The 20,050-nt window shown below is 48.0% G+C and overlaps 2 protein-coding genes across 2 annotated transcripts in view; one reads left to right on the top strand and one right to left on the bottom strand.

Moving 5' to 3' along the window:
- The window catches only part of SAPCD2 (suppressor APC domain containing 2), a 19,820-nt gene extending 16,847 nt beyond the window's left edge, over nucleotides 1–2,973 (bottom strand). The window contains exon 1 of the mRNA XM_019474952.1: nucleotides 2,950–2,973. Coding sequence (XP_019330497.1) covers nucleotides 2,950–2,973 — 24 coding nt within the window. The remainder of the gene's footprint in view (nucleotides 1–2,949) is intronic.
- A 4,486-nt stretch (nucleotides 2,974–7,459) lies between these two features.
- UAP1L1 (UDP-N-acetylglucosamine pyrophosphorylase 1 like 1) lies at nucleotides 7,460–17,942 on the top strand. The gene is made up of 8 exons (XM_009290632.2): nucleotides 7,460–7,719; nucleotides 8,606–8,781; nucleotides 9,879–10,051; nucleotides 10,891–11,084; nucleotides 11,920–12,060; nucleotides 13,663–13,848; nucleotides 14,610–14,676; nucleotides 15,662–17,942. Exons 1-8 carry the CDS (start codon nucleotides 7,460–7,462, stop codon nucleotides 15,746–15,748), a joined length of 1,284 nt encoding a protein of 427 aa, XP_009288907.1. The 3' UTR covers nucleotides 15,749–17,942.
- The last annotated feature ends 2,108 nt before the right edge of the window (nucleotides 17,943–20,050 follow it).

Genomic DNA, 20,050 nt, shown 5'->3' with positions numbered 1-20,050 from the left:
TCCATCCCCGCGGCATCCCGCAGAGCCTCGGCCGATGCGGAGACCGGGGCTGTCGGTGGCGGGATCCCTGGGGCAGAGAGCCGTGTCCTGCGGTAGCACCTTTGGGGTGGCATCCAGCAGCCTGCACAGCGGCACCGTGTTTTGCCGGGGGGGGTTTGGTGTCAGGCAGGGGGGAGGTGAGCGGGAGCCACGGGTGACGGTGAGGCAGGCAGGGTGGGGAGAGATTTGTGGTTACAGCTGTACCGCCAGGCCCTGAACACAGGCAGCCAGGTGCCCAGTGCATGGCAGGGGCTGTGGAGGCACTTTGGGGCCAAGACACTGAATTTTCACTCTTAGCTGTTAAATACAGTGGCTGAGGCTGGAGAGTGCATGGTTGGCAGGACATGGGATAATGCCGTACCTCACAGGTGGAGGTGAAATCCCTGGGGAGGGTGGGAGAGGGGGGTTTGCATTGCTGCTGAAATAGGGAGCTGCATTGAGGCTCACGGGTGGTCTCCCAAACCACTTACGGCTGCAAAGGCAAGTCTCGTGCTAGAGTGGGGGCTGGCGCGGAGCCCCATCCAGGCTGTGCCATGTGCAGCACAGGAGGGAGATGGGATCTGGGAGCAGAGCAGATGGGAAGAAGCCCAGGAAAGCCCAGCATTCATGTTTTTTGGAGCCTGGTGGATGCTGGCAGCTTTCGCTGGTCACCCCGTGGGCGTGTGAAGGATGGGGGTGATGGGGGAGGTGGTGGCTGGATGTGGGGTGTTGTGCTCCCCCCACAGCATGTATGTCTTACACAGATATCCTGTGCTTTTTTCTAGGTGCACGTTCTATTTCATTTATTTACAAAGGTTCAGATTTATCTCTCTTCTTTATAAAATATAACAGCATCGTTAAAAAATAATGATAATAAAAAAAGGAAGCCAGAAAAAAACAGCTGTGGTCGGAGAGACACTTGCCTAAATTGTGGCAAGTGTCTGCACAGCCTTGACCCAAACCTGCCAGCAAAGAGGTGGCGATGTGTGGGCGGGGGAGTAAAAATTTCCAAACAAAAGCAAAAATAGAAGCGGCAGGGTCACAGGGCAGGGGAGCTTTTCTGCCGCATCAGACTCCGCTGACGGGGCTGAGCGGTGATGGAGGGAGCGGGAGGAAACTCTGGTGACCCAGGGGCCACGTGTGCTTGGTCCAGCCAGGGTTTCCACCACCCGTGCTCACATCTCCAGCCAAGCAGAGGAGGGTGTCAGCGCCCAGCCAGCACCACGGCAGCCGCCCAGACGTAACCGGTGGGGTTTGGTAGGGGACCCGCTTGGATGGTGGTCGCTGCCTCTTGATTGAGGGTGTCGCGGTGAGGAGGAAGGGAACCCATGAATGAGGCAGATGGGTCTAGGTCAGGGCCACGCAGTTAAATTAATGATTTTACCAAGCTGGGTCGTCTTCTGCCCTGCCAGGCCAGCGAGGAGCTGGTGTATCTGCCTTGTGCTGCCGTCTGCATCAGGGAAGGGAAGGCAGACTGCATGGGGCTGGCCTTGCTTGCTGCGAGCAATGCTTGCAGGAGTCCAGAAGGCCTGGTGTGTTTGGGACCACTGGCACTGCACACACGTCACCTGAAGTCGGGATGGCCCCAAGCCACATCAGTCCCGCAGGCAGCATTTTTTCATTTCTACCAGGAGAGGGGGACGCGGTTCTTCTGTTTCCCTTTGGTTTGTTTTTATGATCCAGTTTAATGCTGGAGATAGGAGTCAGCCCTCCGTTTTATTTCTTGGAGGAGGGCAATGAGGAGCAAGATGTGCCGCTGAACCTGGGCAGTGCTGGCGTGCCATGTGTCCCTGCGGACGTGGCCTCATCCCCAGGAGTGTCCCCGTGCCCCTGCATGGCATTTTCCAGTGGAGCCGGCATCGTCAGCACAGGCTTTGCAGGGACTGTGGGTCCTTGAGGGGATGCAGGATGCAGAAGACTCTTGTTTCCAGTGAGCTGCTTGTCATGTTGAGCTGGACGAGAGCAGAGTGAGCAGTCCCGACCCGCTGCTTGATGTCCCTGAGGCTGCGCAGCTGATGCAGCCCTGGGCTGCGGGGTCAGGGTCACCCCTGAGCTGAGCTCGTCTGTGCTCTGTCCCCGGGTGTCCAAGTTCCAGCAGCTCCCACCTGCAGCATGTCCTCTGCAAACAAAGGCTGAACAGCTGAAATGATGTCTCCTCCTTTTCCCTTCCCCCTTTTTTGTGATAAAAAAACGATGGTTAAAAGAACTAGGCAACTCAAAACTTAGTCTTGGGAACACCCAAGATATTTTTTAATAGTTAAAAAAAAATATATATCATTGTTATTGTCTCTGAGATGATGAAACTTAGCGTGGTCAGATTTGCTTTCAGATCTTAAACACAAACATTAAGTGATCACATTTTCTAGGCGGCCTTAGGGATGATGGTATAAATCAAGCAGAGACGCTTTTACATTCTGTAAATGTTTTATTAATGAAATCTAAAAAGTCTTGGGCATGGGCCACAGCGTAGCTCCCATTTCATCAGAGGGTTTGATGAGCCGTTCTGGTTATCTGACTGCTCTGCAGAATTAAGGATTTTGATCTTTTTGCTTTATTCTTCTCTTGCTGACTGCTGTTGTAATCAGGCTGACCAATTGCCTGTTCAGCAGGAGAATTCGGTCTGTTCTTGCAAGATCAATCTGTTTCTTCCTGCGAAATCTATTTTTGTTTTTACTTTCTATGCAGAATAAGACTGCAGCATTGGTGGGTATCTAACAGCCAACACATCTTCTCTTTTTTGTTTGGTTGAGCTGTTCATATTTCATACGCTGCAGAAAATAAGGTGGATTTTTTTTAAGAGGGATAAATATTTCCATTTACTGCAGGAATGTGCAGCAAGATGAGTCAGTTGTTATGAACTGACTGTGCATATTTAGTTGTGCATATTAGTAGTTTTACAGTTGGGAAGTCAGAGCAGACCTATTTACTCACATTTTTGGGGATATTCGTTTTCATGGCGACCTAAGATCAGAAACCTGGGAAAACTCTCTGGTAGTTGTAGGGTTGTACCGTAAATACTGGGAATGCCATAAATGATGGGAAGGAGAATCTCCTTGCTGGGTTGTTCATGTGCGCCGTGGTCAGCCCTCTCCCGGGAGTACGGCCCCATCAGTCTGCTGAATTTTGGGAAGAGAAAACAAGAATGACACCGTTGGTGTTATCAATGGATAACATTTGGACTCGGGTTCATCCTGCATAGGTCAAGGTTTCGATACCCACAGTGAGAGGCCCCTCCGGGAGGTGGGTGTGAGATGCCAAATCACACTTGGGCAGATCCATCCTCTCGTCACTGCATAGAAAACTTCTGAGAACTGCCATCTCCTCTGGGACATCCCTGTTTCAGTGAGGTGATGCCAGCTCTGGCACCCTTGAGTCGTGGCCGAGGATCGCAGCCGCCTGTGCTGGATGCTGCATGACAAATGGGACCTCACAGGCTTTTCCGATACAGCGTTTGCTCCAGAGCTTCATGGAGTGATGCCCCTTGGTCACCGTCTATTGCTGTGCATAAACCTCTAATTTGAGACCAGTGGGATGTGGTCCGTTGCATCAGGACCAGAGTGTGCGTGTTGGTGTGAGCCCGATGGTGCCGTGGCAGGGATGGAGCAGGGCGAGCACCTGACTTGGTGGATGAATCTCAGTTGCAGCCCAAAGCAGCACCCCCTGTGCTGCAACAACTGTGAGACCAGCAAATGCCGAGTTCAGACCTCAGACAGCTTTGTTTTAAATCAGTGTGAAATACTTTAGCTCAAGCAGTTTCAGTTCTAGATTATTTAGGGGTTTTTTAAATGTTTTTATTGCCCATTTGAAACAGAACAGTTTGGAAGTGTCCCACGGGAACTTTTTTAGATCCCCCCCTCCCCATAAATTCTTTCCTCCTTTAATTTTTCTTTTTCCATTGGGATGTTTTGGGTCAGGTTTGGTGGAAGGAGCCCGCCAGCCTGGCATGGTGCTGCTCCGGTGCTGCCCCGCTCACGTATGCGAGGCCAAGCGGAGAAGCACTACCTGCCCCAGCCCTGCAGTAAGGCAAGGCTTAGGTAAGGATGAGCGCTAATGAGTACTCGGCTTTGGAGCACGGGGGAGTGCTGTGTCGATGGAGGTAGGCGATGAATGTGCTGCATCTGAACCATGACTCAGTGCCTTGCTCTGCCTGGTTGGTGTTATCCACGCAGCATCCCTACCTGGAGCAGTCCTGAGTGGGATGTGGTTGGGTACTTTGATTTTACTAACCACGTGCCTTAGCCTTCAACTTCAGTCCAAGGTTGTTCGGATCTTTAGAGAGCTTCAGGTTTGCTTTGTTGGGGGACTGCTGGTCTTGATGCCAGAGGAAGGTTGTGTGTTTCCTTTCACACTGCTGCCCTTGTGACCCTCCTAACTGGGGCTGTGGGGCACTGGTGTGGCACAACTGGTGCAGCTGTGAACAAGCTGCGTATTTGCATCCTGAGGAGCAAGTAGCTGGAGCCAACTGGATGGTGACGTGTATATACGTATATATTTCACCATCTTGGCTCCTCTGCTCAGTAGGATGTGCTCACTGGGCTTGCTGGTCCTGCACAGCTGCACATGGCAGTCTCGTGCTGCTGTCTGGTGATACTCGTTCAGCCCTGGGCAGCTGTGGCATGGTGACGTTCAGAGCCCTTCCCATCGCCAGGTCTCCGGGCCCATGTCCATCTGCTGTGGGTTTTAAATGCGGTTGGGAATCACTGGAGAGTGACTCATCCAGCATTGTCCTTGGCCATGGGAATGACAGCAAGTACACTCTTGCCAGTGTTCATGGCCAAGGGCTTTTCTTTGCTCAGACACTGCTATTTATCTTACTTTATGAGAGGCTTGTCGTTACTGTGGAGAGGCCAAGATTAAGCTTGCTCAGGGATAGACTGGCCAAGCGAGAGGGGTTTCCTTGCAGGGCGGTGAATCAGCTCCCCACACTGGTTGAGCTCAGCAGGACCATGACAGTGTTACTCCTTTTCCTGGGATAAAGCAGGGGAAGGGAATGGGCAGGATTTGTGCAACCATGTCCTCGCTTGTGGTAACACTCACTGCTTCAGCTACAGCTGTGACTATCCTCTCCCTGCCCTGCCCCAGGACAGGGGGTGGCTGCCACAACAGAGTGACCCGACCCAAAGAGTTTGGCTTTGGTTTCTAACCACAATCACTTTCCCTTTCTCTCCCCGCTGGTAATTTTGTCATCGCTGCTTACCCCTCCACTAGCCTGTAATTCCTCCCTGCTCCATCCCACGGCTGTTGCTCCAAGGCACGGGTACAAGCAGAGGCGATGGTGGGGCTGGTCCTGGTGGGGATGCGGACTCAAGGGCCAGCTGGGAGCTGAGCACCCCCAGCTAGCCTGGTGCTGAGCTGGCTGTCGGTTTGCTGAATCTCTGTGTCTATGTGGGGAGGAGAGAGAAGAGAAGGGAGAAGGGGCTAGTAGGAAGGAAGGTCTTACCCAGGTTTGTGCTCTCCAGGGCTGTGTGGCTGCAGTGAGCCAGGCTTGTGTGCAAAGCGCAGGTCTCGCCCGCACGCTTCCCTCCTGCGTGAGTTTGCTGCCTGTGTGCCAGGTCCGGTTGGGGGACAGCCACCGCCCAAGCCGGGGCGCTGGGAGGCCTGGAGCCGTGCTCCCTGCAGCCCTTTGCTCAGGTCCTTCCTTTCTCTCATGATGGTGCCGTGCGCTGGCAGCCTGCCGAGCACGCGGCGGCAAACCACGTGCTGAGGACTGGAGCAAGTAATAGTGCCGTATCTAATACCTTAGACCCCCTGCTCTGTGCTTTAAGTCTTTTGCGATGGGAAGTTCAGTAAAGATGCAAAGGAGCCGTTAATTGCTTGTGGTTTGTTGCATAAAATTATGTTTATTTTATTTGCATTGCCATACAGCTCACCCAGTGCTATTGGCTGTGCTTTTTAAATTTTAAGTTCAAACCCATTCAGGCTTCCCCCTCTATCCAAGGACCTCCTGAAACTTTGAAATCCCAAGACTTCCACCTTCAGCACAGGTTTCCCTCTAGAGAGCTCTCCTAATCCCACTTGGAGCGGGAGGGTGGATGGCAGATCTCCAGAGGTGGATTCCAGCCAACACTTCTGTTGTCTTGTGAGCTTAAAGGCTTGCTGTGCAGCCAAGCGATGGCAGGGCTGCATAACCAGCTTCCTTCGGTGTGCCTGAGCGGGCATTACCAGCCTTGTTGGAAAGGGTTTAGTTTAGGCAGAAACATGGTGTTACTGCTGTGGTGGGACTGAAACTTCTAAGCATGGGGAGGTCAACAGTATTACTGCAATATCATGGCTGACTTATGTCTGTTTTTATTGCTGAAAGCTAGATTTTTGAACAGAATTAAAACCAAGCCTGGTTGTTACAGCAGCAATTGGTATTTTCCCTCTATTGCTCATTTTAAAGACGAGCATAAAAACAATCCTGATTTTCTTCTAATTCATTATCTTTGGTCCCGATGTCTTTCAGTCAAAGTTAGGAATTTTTTAGTCCCAGATGTGGTTAAAAGTTGGGTGTTTGTCTTTTCCTCGGAGGTTGGGGTGAAGCACGGGCTGTCCTGGACCAAAGGGAGCAGTGGCAGCCTTGGTGATGTGCAGTAGACTTCTTGCGTTAGGTTGCAAAAGGCTCTGATAGCTACTGTACAGCAGCAGAGCTGTGGCTTTTGACCTGGGCAGTCCCAGAGCTCACTGCATTCCTGGAGGAGTGCAAAGTGTTCCCTAAGGAAAATTCTTTCTCACGGTTGTCAGTTGTTACTGTGATGCTGGCTTGAGAGAAGGCAGGGAACAAAGACTGTGAATGAGCTGGGTGTTTATTATGTGGTCTGGTTCTTCCCCAAGTTCTGGACTTCCCTGGTTTGTCGGGAGAAATTATATTGGTTTTAATTAGATTGTGGGAGTTGTGGCTTCTGCAGGCTTGGCTGTGTCATTAATCCTGACTGCAGCCGAACAGAAGCTGGAGCACAAGTAGAGATAGTTGATTAGGGCAGATTCCAGAAATGCCCATGCGTTACTGAAGATGATGAGACTTCGCTTTTTTGGGATGTAGAAATGTTGGTGATAAGGGACCTCTGGAGGTCTCTAGTCCAACCCCTATTTGGAACAGGACCGTACCCAGCCCTAGGTCAGGTCAGCTATGGCTTTATCAAAGTAAGCCTTGAAAACTTCAAGGGAGGGACATCCCCCACCTCTCTGGATATCTTTTCCAATGCTGCACCACCTTCCTAGTAAAGAGTTTTTATCCTAATGTCCAGTTTGAACCTCCTAAGCTGCCACTCATGGCTGTTTCCTGTTGTTACACCCTCCGCTGCTTTAGGTGAGGAAACTGCTGCATCAAAGAGGTGAAATGGATTTTTTGGTATTATGTGCAGCACTGTATTTCTCTCTGAACTGCCAGCAGTGGGCATTGAAGCGGCAGCTTCTGGCTGCTGCCTGAGCTTTGCAGAAAGGCTCAGGAGAAGAGCATGGGATGTTGACTGCTTTTGTGATTCTTATGTTCCCTTGGGCTTCTTTCTTCTGTTCAGGCTTGCATCAGATCTCGCAGAACAAGGTGGCAGTGCTGCTCCTGGCTGGAGGACAAGGAACTCGCCTGGGAGTGAGCTATCCCAAGGGCATGTACAACGTGGGGTTGCCCAGTGGCAAGACCTTGTATCAGATCCAAGCAGAAAGAATCCGCAAAGTGGAGCAGCTCGCTGGCCAGAGACACCACTGCAAGTGTGACATCCCATGGTAGGTGACCTGGAGCCACAGACCTACTGTGCAGGGGTCTTTGTGTTGCAGTCTTGCCTATGTTGTCTTCTAGAAGCACTTTGCTGGGTGCCGTACAGAGACAGGTCAGGGGAGAGCCTTTTGTTGGCAGGATTTGTGATGCCAGCAGCTGGAGGAGGGTGTGCAGGGATGGGAAGTGGCAGCTCCTTGTCTGCAAACCTGAGGGACCGAGCACTGCCATTGAATCACTGACTGCTACCCTAACTGCTGTACCGTGCTGTCTTTTCAAGCACAGTCCCTGACAACACTATAAACAGCACTTTTCAGTGCCTGTTTCAGATCCTTCGCAAGAGATTTCATCTGTTTGTGCTGTGCTTTCTCAGGTTCCTGCATGGAGGGAGAGATCACCTAGAGCTCACCTTCCAAGACCCTCTGCCTCCCCTTGGCTGCAATTTCTGCCACAGCAAAAAAACTCGTCCCCTCACAGTAGTCAATGCTTGTCATGCTCCATTTTCAGGCCACCTCCTGCTGTTGTTGTTTACAGCTGGCTGCCGTCTCTCCTGGCTGCTCCTAGCTTTCAAAAGCCTCCAGGCTTCAGAAGACACTAGCTCTGTGCAAGGTGTAAAATATGAATTCCCTATGGGATGTGGTGGGTGAGAGAGAGGAAGGCGCTGCGGCACACTTCTGGGAATGTTTTCTGCTAAGTGTTCTTCGTTAGACTATGAAGAGATACCTTTATGAAGTTACTGCCTGGTCTGAGCTAGGGTTTGAGAAAAGTGCATACCGCAGGATACTGTAGCGTCTCTCATTTAACACTCTTGGGTTTCTTCCCTTTTGTGTTCCATTTGTAGTTTTGTCTTTCGCTTGTGCTTTTCTTGCTCATTGCTCAGCACCCATTCCTACCCAGGTACATCATGACAAGTGAGTTCACGCTGGGGCCGACAGAGGAGTTCTTTGTAGAACATGACTACTTCAACCTGGATAGATCCAATGTGATCATGTTTGAACAGAGAATGCTGCCTGCTGTCACCTTTGATGGGAAGGCCATCTTGGAGGAGAAAGGGAAAATTGCTATGGCTCCAGGTACCCCGCTGTTCACCCTTACATGGTACAGTAATGTAACGTGTTGATAATTGCTACTAGCCATCAGCCAGCCTTGGCACATGAAGCAGTCTTTGGAGGTCAATGTTAATGCTTCTGATGAGTGTGGGAGGGTTCAGTTAAATGTTTCAGGCTGGTAATCAAGACTGTAGCAATCTCTGTTTAGTTCTTGCTGGAGATTTGCCCACAGCACACATTTTTTATCAAAGTCTGGCAAAGTCTGGGAGTATTGGCAGGATTAGGAGTGGGGCAGCTGCAGGTTAGCAACAATGTGCATCGGCAGGGCTGTGCATGAGGTCCCTGGGGTGCTGCCTCCCAGGGGTGAAGCTGTCGGGAGCCAGACTCCCGTTCAAGGCTGATAGCTGGAAATGGGTAAAAAAGCAGCAAGAAGATTAACTCTTTCCAAAATGATTGCAATGTCTCACCTGGTAAAGTTCTCTTCTCCTAACCTGGGCATGGTAAGAGACTCGGTGAAGGCAGCCTGGTTGGGGCCATGTTGCAGTGATGTGGTTTAGCGGCTGCAGAGTGGTTTTCCTGAGCTGACAGGGGTGTCAAAGGAGGAACTGTGAAAGGGTGATCTGTGATGAACAAACGTGCAGGTGTCTTTTGTGCAGCTGCAGTTCAAGCCTTTAAAAAGGCATTGGGAAGTTGTGGGGGGAAGATAAACAGAGAGTAAGATTTATTTTGGTCTTTTTGTCCAGGCTGAGTTTTAAATATGCTTTTGCTCTGCACGGGAAGAGAAGAAATGTAACAGGCTTTTCCCACCCTCTGCACAATGTTTTGCCCTTTAGTGTTTTTCCTCTGAGGATCTTACAAGGCTTCATAAAGTCTCGTAATGCTTCTCTGTGAGGCTGGTCCCCACGGTCCCACTCTGCAGGTGAGGGAGCTGGTGTGTGAAGGGGAACAGGCTTGCCTGAACTGTGTGGCAGAGGTAGCACTGACTCTTGGCTAGAAAGCATTTCTAATGCTCTGCTCTTAAAGAAAGTTTGTTCAGGACTTTCAGCTTTTGCTCTGTTAGCTGCAAAAAACCTGCAAAGTCACTAATTAACCAGGGCTTTCTCTTTTCTCTTGCATTATAGATGGCAATGGTGGCTTATACCGTGCTTTGGTGGATAATAAGATCTTGGACGACATGAAGCAGCGTGGAATCCAGTATGTCCATGTATACTGTGTGGACAATATCCTCGTGAAAATGGCAGATCCAGTCTTCATAGGCTTCTGTGTTTCCAAAGGGGCAGATTGCGGTGCGAAGGTGAGGCCATGCTAACGCTGGGCCATTTTCCCACAGGGAGCTAAGGTCTGATTACACTTGGAAGCTGCTGGTGAGCTTAGATGAACCAGGGTGTTCAGACCTCTGCCCAACAGCGGCTCGCTCCAAGCAGATTTAGAGGACCTGCTTGCTGCCTGCGTTGCATTCAGAATCCCTACCTGTGGGTGTCCTCCTCCCCTCTTCCCAGAGTACTGTGGAAAATAAACTTCAGTTAGAGCAGGGACTGTAACTGCACAGGAAACTACAAACTGGAATTGCTTCCCCTTTTATGCCCTGCCCTTTCTACAGAGGCACTTGGGCTATCTAGAAGCTGTATTAGACTGAGTTGTGTTTTATAAAGGCACCTTTAAGTCTCATGGAGGCATTCCTTATGCCCCACTGTGGAAGATGAGGAAAGCCAAATCAGCCTGATTTTGTCACCCTAAAGCAGCAGGTGCCTGAGGAGAGATTTATATTACTTTAATCATTAAAACTGTTCATGCAAACAGAGAGCTGAAGGCTAATAGCTGCAAACATTTTTCATTTAATGCCAGGTCTCAGTGCTTGATAAGAAAAGTGCCCCACAGTATGCCGATTTCTTTTAACTGGTTTGTCTTTGGAGCATCTGTGCAATTAAGTGGTCGAGTACTGGGTTTTATGCCTAGTTGTTGGGCAAAATGTGCCTCCAGGCTACTCCGTACACCCAGCGCTGCCCTGCCCGTGCTCCTGAGGTGCTGGAGGATCAGCGTGCAACAGTCCTGTAGGACCATTTGTACGTGAGATTTGGAATAGCGCTGGGATTTTCTTCCTCCTTGTCATAGCCCTCTGTCCTGTGGCTGCAGGTGGTGGAGAAGGCCTACCCCACAGAGCCCGTTGGGGTGGTGTGCTGTGTGGATGGGGTCTACCAGGTGGTGGAGTACAGTGAGATCAGCCTGGAGACTGCACAGCAGCAAAGCCCCGATGGGGGACTGATGTACAGCACCGGCAATATCTGCAACCATTTCTTCACAGTTGAATTCCTGGAGATGGTGGCCCAGTAAGTTCCAGCAGACCTGCTAGGCAGCTGTGCAGCCCAGAAATGCCTCCAAGAGTGGGTGTTCCTGTTTCCCACTCTGTGATTTCAGTTATGGGTACCTCCTGCTCTACTCTTCACCTCCTCTCTCCTCCAAACAGTTCAAAACAGCTGTGTCCACTTTCTGACAGCCCCAGCATGCTCTTCAGGCCTTACCCGATGAAGAGGTTGCATGCTTTGCTGTAGCTAAATCGACCGAGATATATCAGTGCATGACCTTCCTGGGCCTGCGAGGGTGAGCAGCCACATGGGCTGCAGTGTGGTCAGTAACGCAGCCCCACACTGAGGATTTTCAATGGGAATGTCACCCATGCCATCCCTTGGGACAACAGAGGTTGGGGGAGAAGGCGAAGCTGGGGGAGGACTGTGCACCTTGGTGTTGGGAGATGGGGATGTGATGCTGGGCATTCAGTGAGCAGCAATATGACCTTCCTGAAGAGCTTGATCCACCCTTGTGTGAGGGATCTGCTCTGCTCCATTGTCATCCCAGTCAGATAATAATTTTGGTAACAATGGGTTACCTTTTTTTATCTCTACCTGCAATTTCAGCTTGACACCGGGTCCTCCCTCTCCTCTTGCTTTACCCTGTCATGTCCCACTGGTACAGGGAGTGCCGCTGGCCGGGCTGCTCTGCTCGGTGGAGTTTCCTGGATGTGACTTGGATCAATTTGGAGAGAGCAACACCCACAACAGTTGAGAGATGATCCAGAGCAGTAATAAGCCATCTGCTTCCCAGAAGCATACTACTTTTTTCTAAGTGGGCATGAAGTAAATGGATTTGTTTCTTCTCCTTTTGCAGGAAATATGAGCCGCAGCTGAGGCATCATGTAGCCATAAAGAAGGTGCCCTACATTGACGAGGAGGGAAATCTGGTAAAACCGCTAAAACCGAACGGGATAAAGCTGGAGAAGTTTGTGTTTGATGTGTTCCAGTTCTCTAAGTTAGTGGCAGACATGATTTTATTTTTTTTCCTCTCCTTCTCAATGTTTGTTTGAATGACTGTAGGTTGTAACAGGCCTTGCCAGGGAGTGCGTGGTTTGTGGGTGGCTCATTAGAAAGGCTGTTGGATCTACACCAAGCTCCAACACAACAGGCTCCGAGAGGTGCGGTGACAAGGCGCTCGGCAGCAGCCGGGCTTGCTCTGACCGTGCTCCCAGAACTGTTCGTTCCACCAAGGATGTGTTGGCTGGCCCAGCCTCTGCCAGCCCTGTGAAAGAAAGAAAAAAAAAAAAAAAAGGAAATTGAGCGCAAAGCCAATGTTTAATACAAGCCCGTGTTGGAGTAGTCAGACTTGCAAAAATGAGGTCTTTCAGGATTGTGGCTTCCATGGCAACTGCAGCTCTGGTTATGTTTTTGGTGCATGTTACGCCAGGGCTCAGCTCACACCCTTTGTGCTTGGAAAACAGGTTGCTTAAGCACCATGGGGCCAAGTTACTGTTGCTGTGGGAACTGTCAATGTTGACTTGCCAAGCTCTAAAACATAGCTGAGAGCACTGTGCCATAGTGTTAGCGCAGTAACAGCGCAGTTACTTTGTGTTTAGAGAATGTGGGATTTTAATAATTTAGGAATTTAGCATAAGTGTTCTTAACCTATTTTCCGAGGTCTTGAGTTCAGCAGTAAAGATTCTGTTTTAGGCTTAAATAAATGGCAAAAAGAGACCTCGGGCAAACTGAATTATCCTTGGGGATAGTATTTTTCTCTTTAGAGGATTTACTTTAGGATAAAGCACTCGAGGTTTGAACCGGTCTCCGTTTTCTGACATGCGTTCAGTAAAGAAGTATCATACCAAAGGCAAAACCAGTGTGATGGAAACAGTGCCAAGTTCTGAGCTTTGAAAGGACTCATTTGCAAGCAGCTATTCCTTGTGCTTTTTTAATAATACTGCAAAACCAGCTTGGCAGCTGCTCTTCACAAGTGAAACGCAGAAACACACAGATGCTGCTGTGGGATTTTTTAATTTGCATTCCCATTTCTGATAAACAGCTGTACTTAACATTCAACTGTGAATCCTCCCATACTGCTTATTCATCCCTGGGAACTGGTGTCCTCAGTTGATCCTTGCCTACAGACTCCCAAGTGGAGCGGCCATTTCCTGGAGCAGCGGTGCAGTGCTCTGAAGTGAGCCGCACAGCTCAGCGCTGTGTCCGAGCTTCAGGCATTGCTGCCCTCTCCATCCTGCCATGCTCTTGCCTGAGACTTTTTGTCCACGAGCCTTCTAGTGCCTGGAGAGGTTTCTGTGGGATCTTTGCAGAATTGTTGCTTTTCCTCTTGCCTGTGCACAGCTCTGGAGAGTTGTGACGCTGCTGTTATGTTCCCAAAGAGACTGGGCTTCTTCTTGTGTTTTTCCATCACACGTCCCTGGTACTTCTTTGCTCTTCAGATGGGAGGTGGGCCTTCCTTAGCTTGACTGCCCCAGGCTGCATACATCATTGCTCCCTAAAATATATATGAGCCTTTCCCTGTGAAAGTTGTTGTTGCATTAACAGGGCTGATGGCTAGCTTTGTTTTTCATTATCATTGTTTTCTCCCCTTTGCCGGCAGGAATTTTGTGGCATTTGAAGTTTTGAGAGAAGAGGAGTTCTCGCCACTAAAAAACGCAGACACAGCTGACAAAGACACTCCTACCACTGCTCGGCAAGCCCTCCTGGCCCAGCACTACCGCTGGGCTCTCAAGGCTGGGGCCAGATTTCTGGATGAAAATGGTTGCAGGATACCGGAGAAACTCAGGTACGAGCCTCTGTGACCTTCTCCGCAGCTTCTCTGCCTCCTAGCTAATGGCATGTACTGTGCTCTACAAACCCGGACATTCGTTTGATCACAGGGTGACTTGGCATGATTTTTGTTCAGCTGGTCTTTTCTGAACATGCAGAGTAATGTCTATTACAGCTCCTGCTCCATTAGTGATTGTGAGTGCTCTAGACAGTAATGCACAGTGCTTTGGGCTTTATCTCTGACAGATTCCTGCCCTTGGGGTTGTGAGTTGACTCCTCCTGTAGCAACTCATTAGGCAGGGGCAACCTTTTCCATCATTCTGGATTTAGCCAGCCCAAGGAATTGTAATTTGTAGTCCTCATCAGCTTTTCTGAATATGGCCCCAGTGCTCAAAGCCCAGCAAGATTCTCAGGTGGGCTTAGGGATCAGCTATTACAGCAGTTACCAATTCAGATACTTCCTGCATCACGGTGAATGGGAAGCTGCTTTTACTCTGTGGGGCTATTACTTCACCAACTCATAGTTTAATAAACCCACAAGCCGTTCATTTTACTTGAAAAGCACCTCTATAAAAGTGATGTTGTTGTTTTGATGAGAAATTTTTGGGACCTGCTAATTCCCTTTTATTTTCACACTTTGTGCTTGAATAATGTCTGGTGCATGTGACTATAACAAATCTCTTATCCTTCTGGATATCCTATTCTTGATGATCTTTTGAGGAAGATGCACTGTTTTTTAAGCATAGCAAGAAGTCAATCCTGTGTTCTCTTCCTTAGTCTCTCAGGAACTGAAGATCCTCCGGCTGTGTGTGAGATTTCTCCGTTAGTGTCTTACTTTGGAGAGGTGAGAAAACTATCTATGGAGGTATTTTTAAGGGTGTGCAGGTATGCATCTGATTTCCTTCCAAACACAGGGGATTTCTCTTAGCCTGGGCTTGCCGAGAAACGGTAAGATCAAGGGAACCAGGACTTGGGCTCTGTGTTACGTTCTTGGTTACACTGTGGTTTACTCTTCAGTTTGTTCACTCTCAGTTTTAGACATCTGTAAAATGAGACTTGCAACAAGGCTGCACAGTTTTGTTAAGATTCACAAGTACTTTGAGATCTTCTGAATGAAAAGTACAGAATATTCAAATTACAAAATCCATGGGGTCACTGTATTTGGTTGTATGCTAATTTGTGTCCGTCTCCCACAGTGAGTGAATACTGAATCAGAAGTGTGATATGTGCATTGGCTTTAGAGAAACCACGTCTTAGAACAGATTTCTCAAGTTTGTGCCTCTGAAAATAATTGGTCCTGGGAAAGCTGCTTCCATTTAGTAGTGAGAAGAGGAGCTTCCCTGTGTTGGACAGACAGGGTGAGAAATAGCGGATTGCAGGAGGATATGTGGGCACTGTGGGGAAGGGCGCTCATAAAACTTTACATCTTCACTAGGTTTCTGTGTGCAGGTAGCGAACTCCTCGCAATCAATGCATTGTAAGAACAAAATGAAAACAAGGCAATTTAAGTTGACTTTTCTTTGCTAGGATTACTCTAATGTGAGTTAAGGACACACCTTCCCATGCCTGCTCCTTCCCAGGAAGCTTGTTTCTGAGATCCATTGTTTTACGGTTCATCGGTGCCTCTCCTTCATGAACCCCAGGCTTGGGGCTGAAATGCTTTCCATCTCTGTCACTGGGGAAGCTGTTGCTGTTGTCTGTCCTTCCCGTGACCTTTTAACTTTGGGTAGTCAGTCGTTCTTTGAGGACATTACATGGACTTAAAAATAGAGCAGGTAACCAGTCTGATGCATTTACAACCTAATGGTACTGTTTTCATACATTCTCAGGGTCTGGAGGCGTACATGAAGAACAGAGACTTCCCTTCTCCCTTTGTACTTGATGAAAACAAAGGGGAAATGCTAGGAAATCCTTGAAGAGGAGGGAGGCCTTTCCCGCTCAAATCAGATATCTGTCAGATCCATTATAAGAACTGACTTTACTCAAATGTCAGTATGAAGTGCATTAAAAAAAAATTGCTTTGCAGTATCAGATCGATGCCAAATCCTTGCAGCAGTTCTGTTTACACACATGTACGTGCTCACCAGTTCTGTTTGGTGACTTTGAAGGCTTTGCCTTTTACCTCAGTCTGTTTTGTAGACTTGGATGTGAATGAAGATTAATACCTTCCGGGTACCAAACAGATTTTATATTTCTTATTTGCTGTGCATACAAATCTATAAAAGAGCCAGGCAGGGCCTAATAAATCAGCTTTGCATTCAAGAAGATTAAATCTCTTCAGTGCCTTGTTAGGTACCTTGTTTGTGGTGGTGGGGTTGGGGTTTTTTTGTTGTTCGTTTGTTTTTGTTTTTAAATTGTATGCACAGCTGAAGAATCAGTTTGATCCATCTTTTCCCTAATCCTGTGCTGGTTAGAAGATCCAATTCAGCAATTGCATCCTCTAACCAGATCATACAGAGGAGGCTGCTGTGCATAAGCGTTGCTTGAGGTTTGGACTCCAAAGCAGAACAGACTGGTTTGCATATCTAGGCTCGCTGGTGCCATTCCAAGAAAACATAAGTAACTATGCAGTTTAGACTGATTGCTCTTTACAGCTGTAGTGACCTGTTTTTTTTAATTAAAAAAAAGAAAAAGATGAGAAATTTTTTCACAACCCTCTACTCCTCCTGTCTATAACAAACATTTATTTTACTTTTCATTTTTCTGTTTAATGTATACCATATCCCTCAAAGAGGACTCTTTTAAAGTACCTGAAAGTAATGAGAGGAACAAATCCTGATGGTAGAATTTAATGCTTAACCAAAACCAAAAAAAGACTTAATGCCAGCATAACCGGTGTACACAGTAAAACACAACCCTCTGCTTCTACAGTTTCTGGTCAGGTAGTTTTCCAGCATGTATTCACTTATGAAATAATTTTATAGATGCCTTCTTAAATATATTACTAACCATAATGTAAAGATAAGTGTCAGTTAATTAAGGATGCTAATTGCCAGAACATACGTAGCATATGAGCTCAGCCCTGGCCGAGGGATCCCAGGGTGGCCGCGATCCACAAACGATTGTTCCTGTTCAGCCTTTGGACGCTGCCCCAGCAAGCTCGTGCCAGGTGGGCACTGCCTGCTGCAGAACCTGCGCTGAACACACCAAAGTTGTTTCACCCTTCGTGAGGATGCTTCAGGTGCACTGCTGGGTGGCCTTTGCTTGAGGAGCACTCTTAACTTTTCCCCTAAATCAGGTGGTGAGGAAGATGCCTCATCTGGAATCTTATTTCATGCATCTGCTTCTGCTGAGGAATAGCTGATGCTATTTTATGAAGCATAAATCTTTTAAATAACTTACGTGGCTTTCTGTAATTCCTGACGTGGAGCTGTATTCAGAATGTTGGGGAAGTATAAAAATGGCTTTGAGAGTAAACACAGTTTGTAAGTAGGCTCAAAGAAAGCATCTAAATGTCAATGGCAGAGTTTTCAGGTATAAAGTGTATCTGCATGCACGTAAGTAATGAACCTTTTGCACATGCAAACCAGCTAACGACAGTTCTGATTACCTCAGTTTGCATGCGCAGCCATTAATTCCCATTTTTTAGTATAAATTAAGCATTTGTCCTTGACACTCAATTCTGTAATTTTTTTCACACGGTGTTTCTATGGGTCATTCCATTCCTGTCAGTCAAGTTTTATATCTGAGAACAAATTGTGTTGTATCTTTGTGAGTATTGCTTGTCGATTCAGGCAGACGCTCATTTTAAATTACACTGTGCTACAAAGAAAGGATATTTCTTTTGCTCTTTCTAAAGTGCTTTCTCTTTTGAAACTTCAGTTCCCGTGTGCTTTAATCGTGTACACTGAGTTGCTGATGTGGTTTTTAAAAGTTGTTTTCAAGGAGAAGCTGAATTAGAATGCTAAATGTCTTGTCTGTTGGGTTTTTTCTGACTCCTCACGTTTTAAACTGGAACATAGAAACAATTTTGAGAGAACTTTAAAAAAATAAATCTATATGTAACAAAGTAATTCTAGTATGCGTTATGAAATGAAAAAAGTACCTGAAACAAAGGGTGGTCCCGTAGTACTCCAGAAACTTTTGGATACCTAAGCATTTTTATAATAAAGATGTTACTGTGATTTCTATGTGTCTGTCTGTGTTTCTTGTTCATGAGGAAAATACATTTGTCTTTGTCCTTACACGTCACGGGTGTTGTCACCACAGTTGCAGGACACTGAGACAGTGTCACTGATGGCATGGCTGGAGGCTACAGTGCCCGCAGTTCAGATGTACAGGGGGATGTGAAAGCGGCAGAGGGTAATTCGTGAAGAGGTTTGACATTGTGGGATGTATTTTTTCATCAGAAAGCAGAAGACTCTGTTCTTGCAATCCTGTTTATTTTTTTTCAAGCTTTTCAACTCGGTTTACTAAGGGGAGGGAGTTTAATTGTGGGTGGTGTGTGTTTTTCTTAATATTTAAGGTAGATTTGAGTGATCTGGATCTGAGTCAGGCTTTCGCAGCTGTTGTGTAGGTAATGAGCACTCACTGTGGTGCAACTTTTGCTTGGCTTCCCATTGACAGGCACTTTTTAAACAGGGCTCTATTTATGGAAAAATCAGTAGGGGAAGTTAGTAATTTTCCACAAATGACAGATTGTCCTCTCTTTTGGGGGTTTAGTACTGAACCCAGCAAAGGTCAGAAGTAGATATTCTTCCTTACCTCTTTCACCTCGTGTTTCTCCCTTGGCACTCATATGAAGGCTGCTGGGGTTTTTAATGTGTTTTTAAGATACATGAATCAATCAGTAGTTTCCTGTGATAGGAAAATAAATAATAAAAATGAATGCATGCTTTGGGCTTCTGTTAAATTGTTCCTCTGCTTGTTTATGCGGAGTGTTCATATCTACTAGAATTGTTTGCTTCTTAGTTTTTTTTAAATCATGAAATGCTCAGAAAAACACCCAATGTTCAGTTTTACCTGGAAATCTAGTGTGAGGTGGATTCAAAATTTAAAGGCTCAAATGATGCATGTTAACTGAATAGTTAGGCACAGCTGAAGGTGAATTCAGTGCCAGCACTTAAAGCAGTAGTCTTAAAGCAGCTGCCTCAATGCTTTTCCCTGCTGGGCTATGAACCTGATATAGAAGTAATGGTTATTACAAAACCACAGTCATGTTGTGGCTCTGAATGTGTACATTACTGAACAGTGCTCTTCCCTATTCCTCTACGCCCACTGATAACGTCCCTCCTCTGCCCCAGTGAAGATGCAGAGAACTATTTGCACAGGGACTGACGAAGGGCTGGGGGGTCTGTGGAGAAGCAGGCGAGGGAAGGAATTGTGTGGGACAAGTGGATCCTGCCGAGTACCAAAATTCAGTGCCAGGTCTTGTGGAAGGGTTTGTTTACACAACCACTTAAGTTGCTTTTCACGCACTCACACACATCCTCTCACAGATTTCAGTTGTCTACTCCCAGGCCTGTGTTGTCTGCCCAGGATTGCGTGTGTGTAATGCAGAGGATGAGGGATGCCGGCTGTCAGACATGTCTCTGGGGTTCGCACTGGCAGGTGGTAATGACATTAGACAGCTCTTCTCTGTCTTCTGGGAGTCAGCAGCTGTCTGAGGTTTTCCTTTGCTGTGCTCACCTTCCTGGCAGGCTGGCAGAGGAGCAATGGTGTCTGTGGTGCATCCTCCTCTTGCTGGGGCGGTGTCTTCTGCTGCATGGCTGGTGCTGTGGCCTTACCAGAGCGTGGTTCTCCAAGCTGGATGGGAGCTCACCTTCCTGAGCTTGACTGATGGGAGCACGCAGGCCCTTCTGTTAATCGTCATCGAGTTGTTTTTCTTGATGACCTCCTACATGCACATTTCCATTTATATTGCCAATATTTCTGTGACTGGTCTCTATATTATAACCTCACAACACAGAGGAAAAGCGAGGGCTCCCAGCCTCTCCTGTCCCATTTCCCGCCCAGGCAGCTGAAGTCCTCGCTGGGCAGGCCCTGGCTACGTGCCGAGAGTAGGTAAAGCGAGGGCCAGCAAGGGGAAAGAGCGAAAGAAATTCAGCCCCGAAACACCACCACCACCCTGCCCGAAGGAGGTGCCCGTGCCAGGATGACCGGGGGCTTTGCTCGGACTCGGAACAAGCCCACGCCGAGAGCTGCGTCCCCCCGTGGCACCTTCGGCGGGTGGGCGGCGCGGAGCCCCCGCGGCACCAGCGCTGCGTGAGGTGGTGAGG

This window comes from Aptenodytes forsteri, unplaced genomic scaffold (assembly GCF_000699145.1).
Source record: "Aptenodytes forsteri isolate BGI_AS27 unplaced genomic scaffold, ASM69914v1 Scaffold494, whole genome shotgun sequence".
Taxonomy (NCBI): Eukaryota; Metazoa; Chordata; class Aves; order Sphenisciformes; family Spheniscidae; genus Aptenodytes; species Aptenodytes forsteri.
This window is presented reverse-complemented; position numbering and strand designations above follow the sequence as displayed.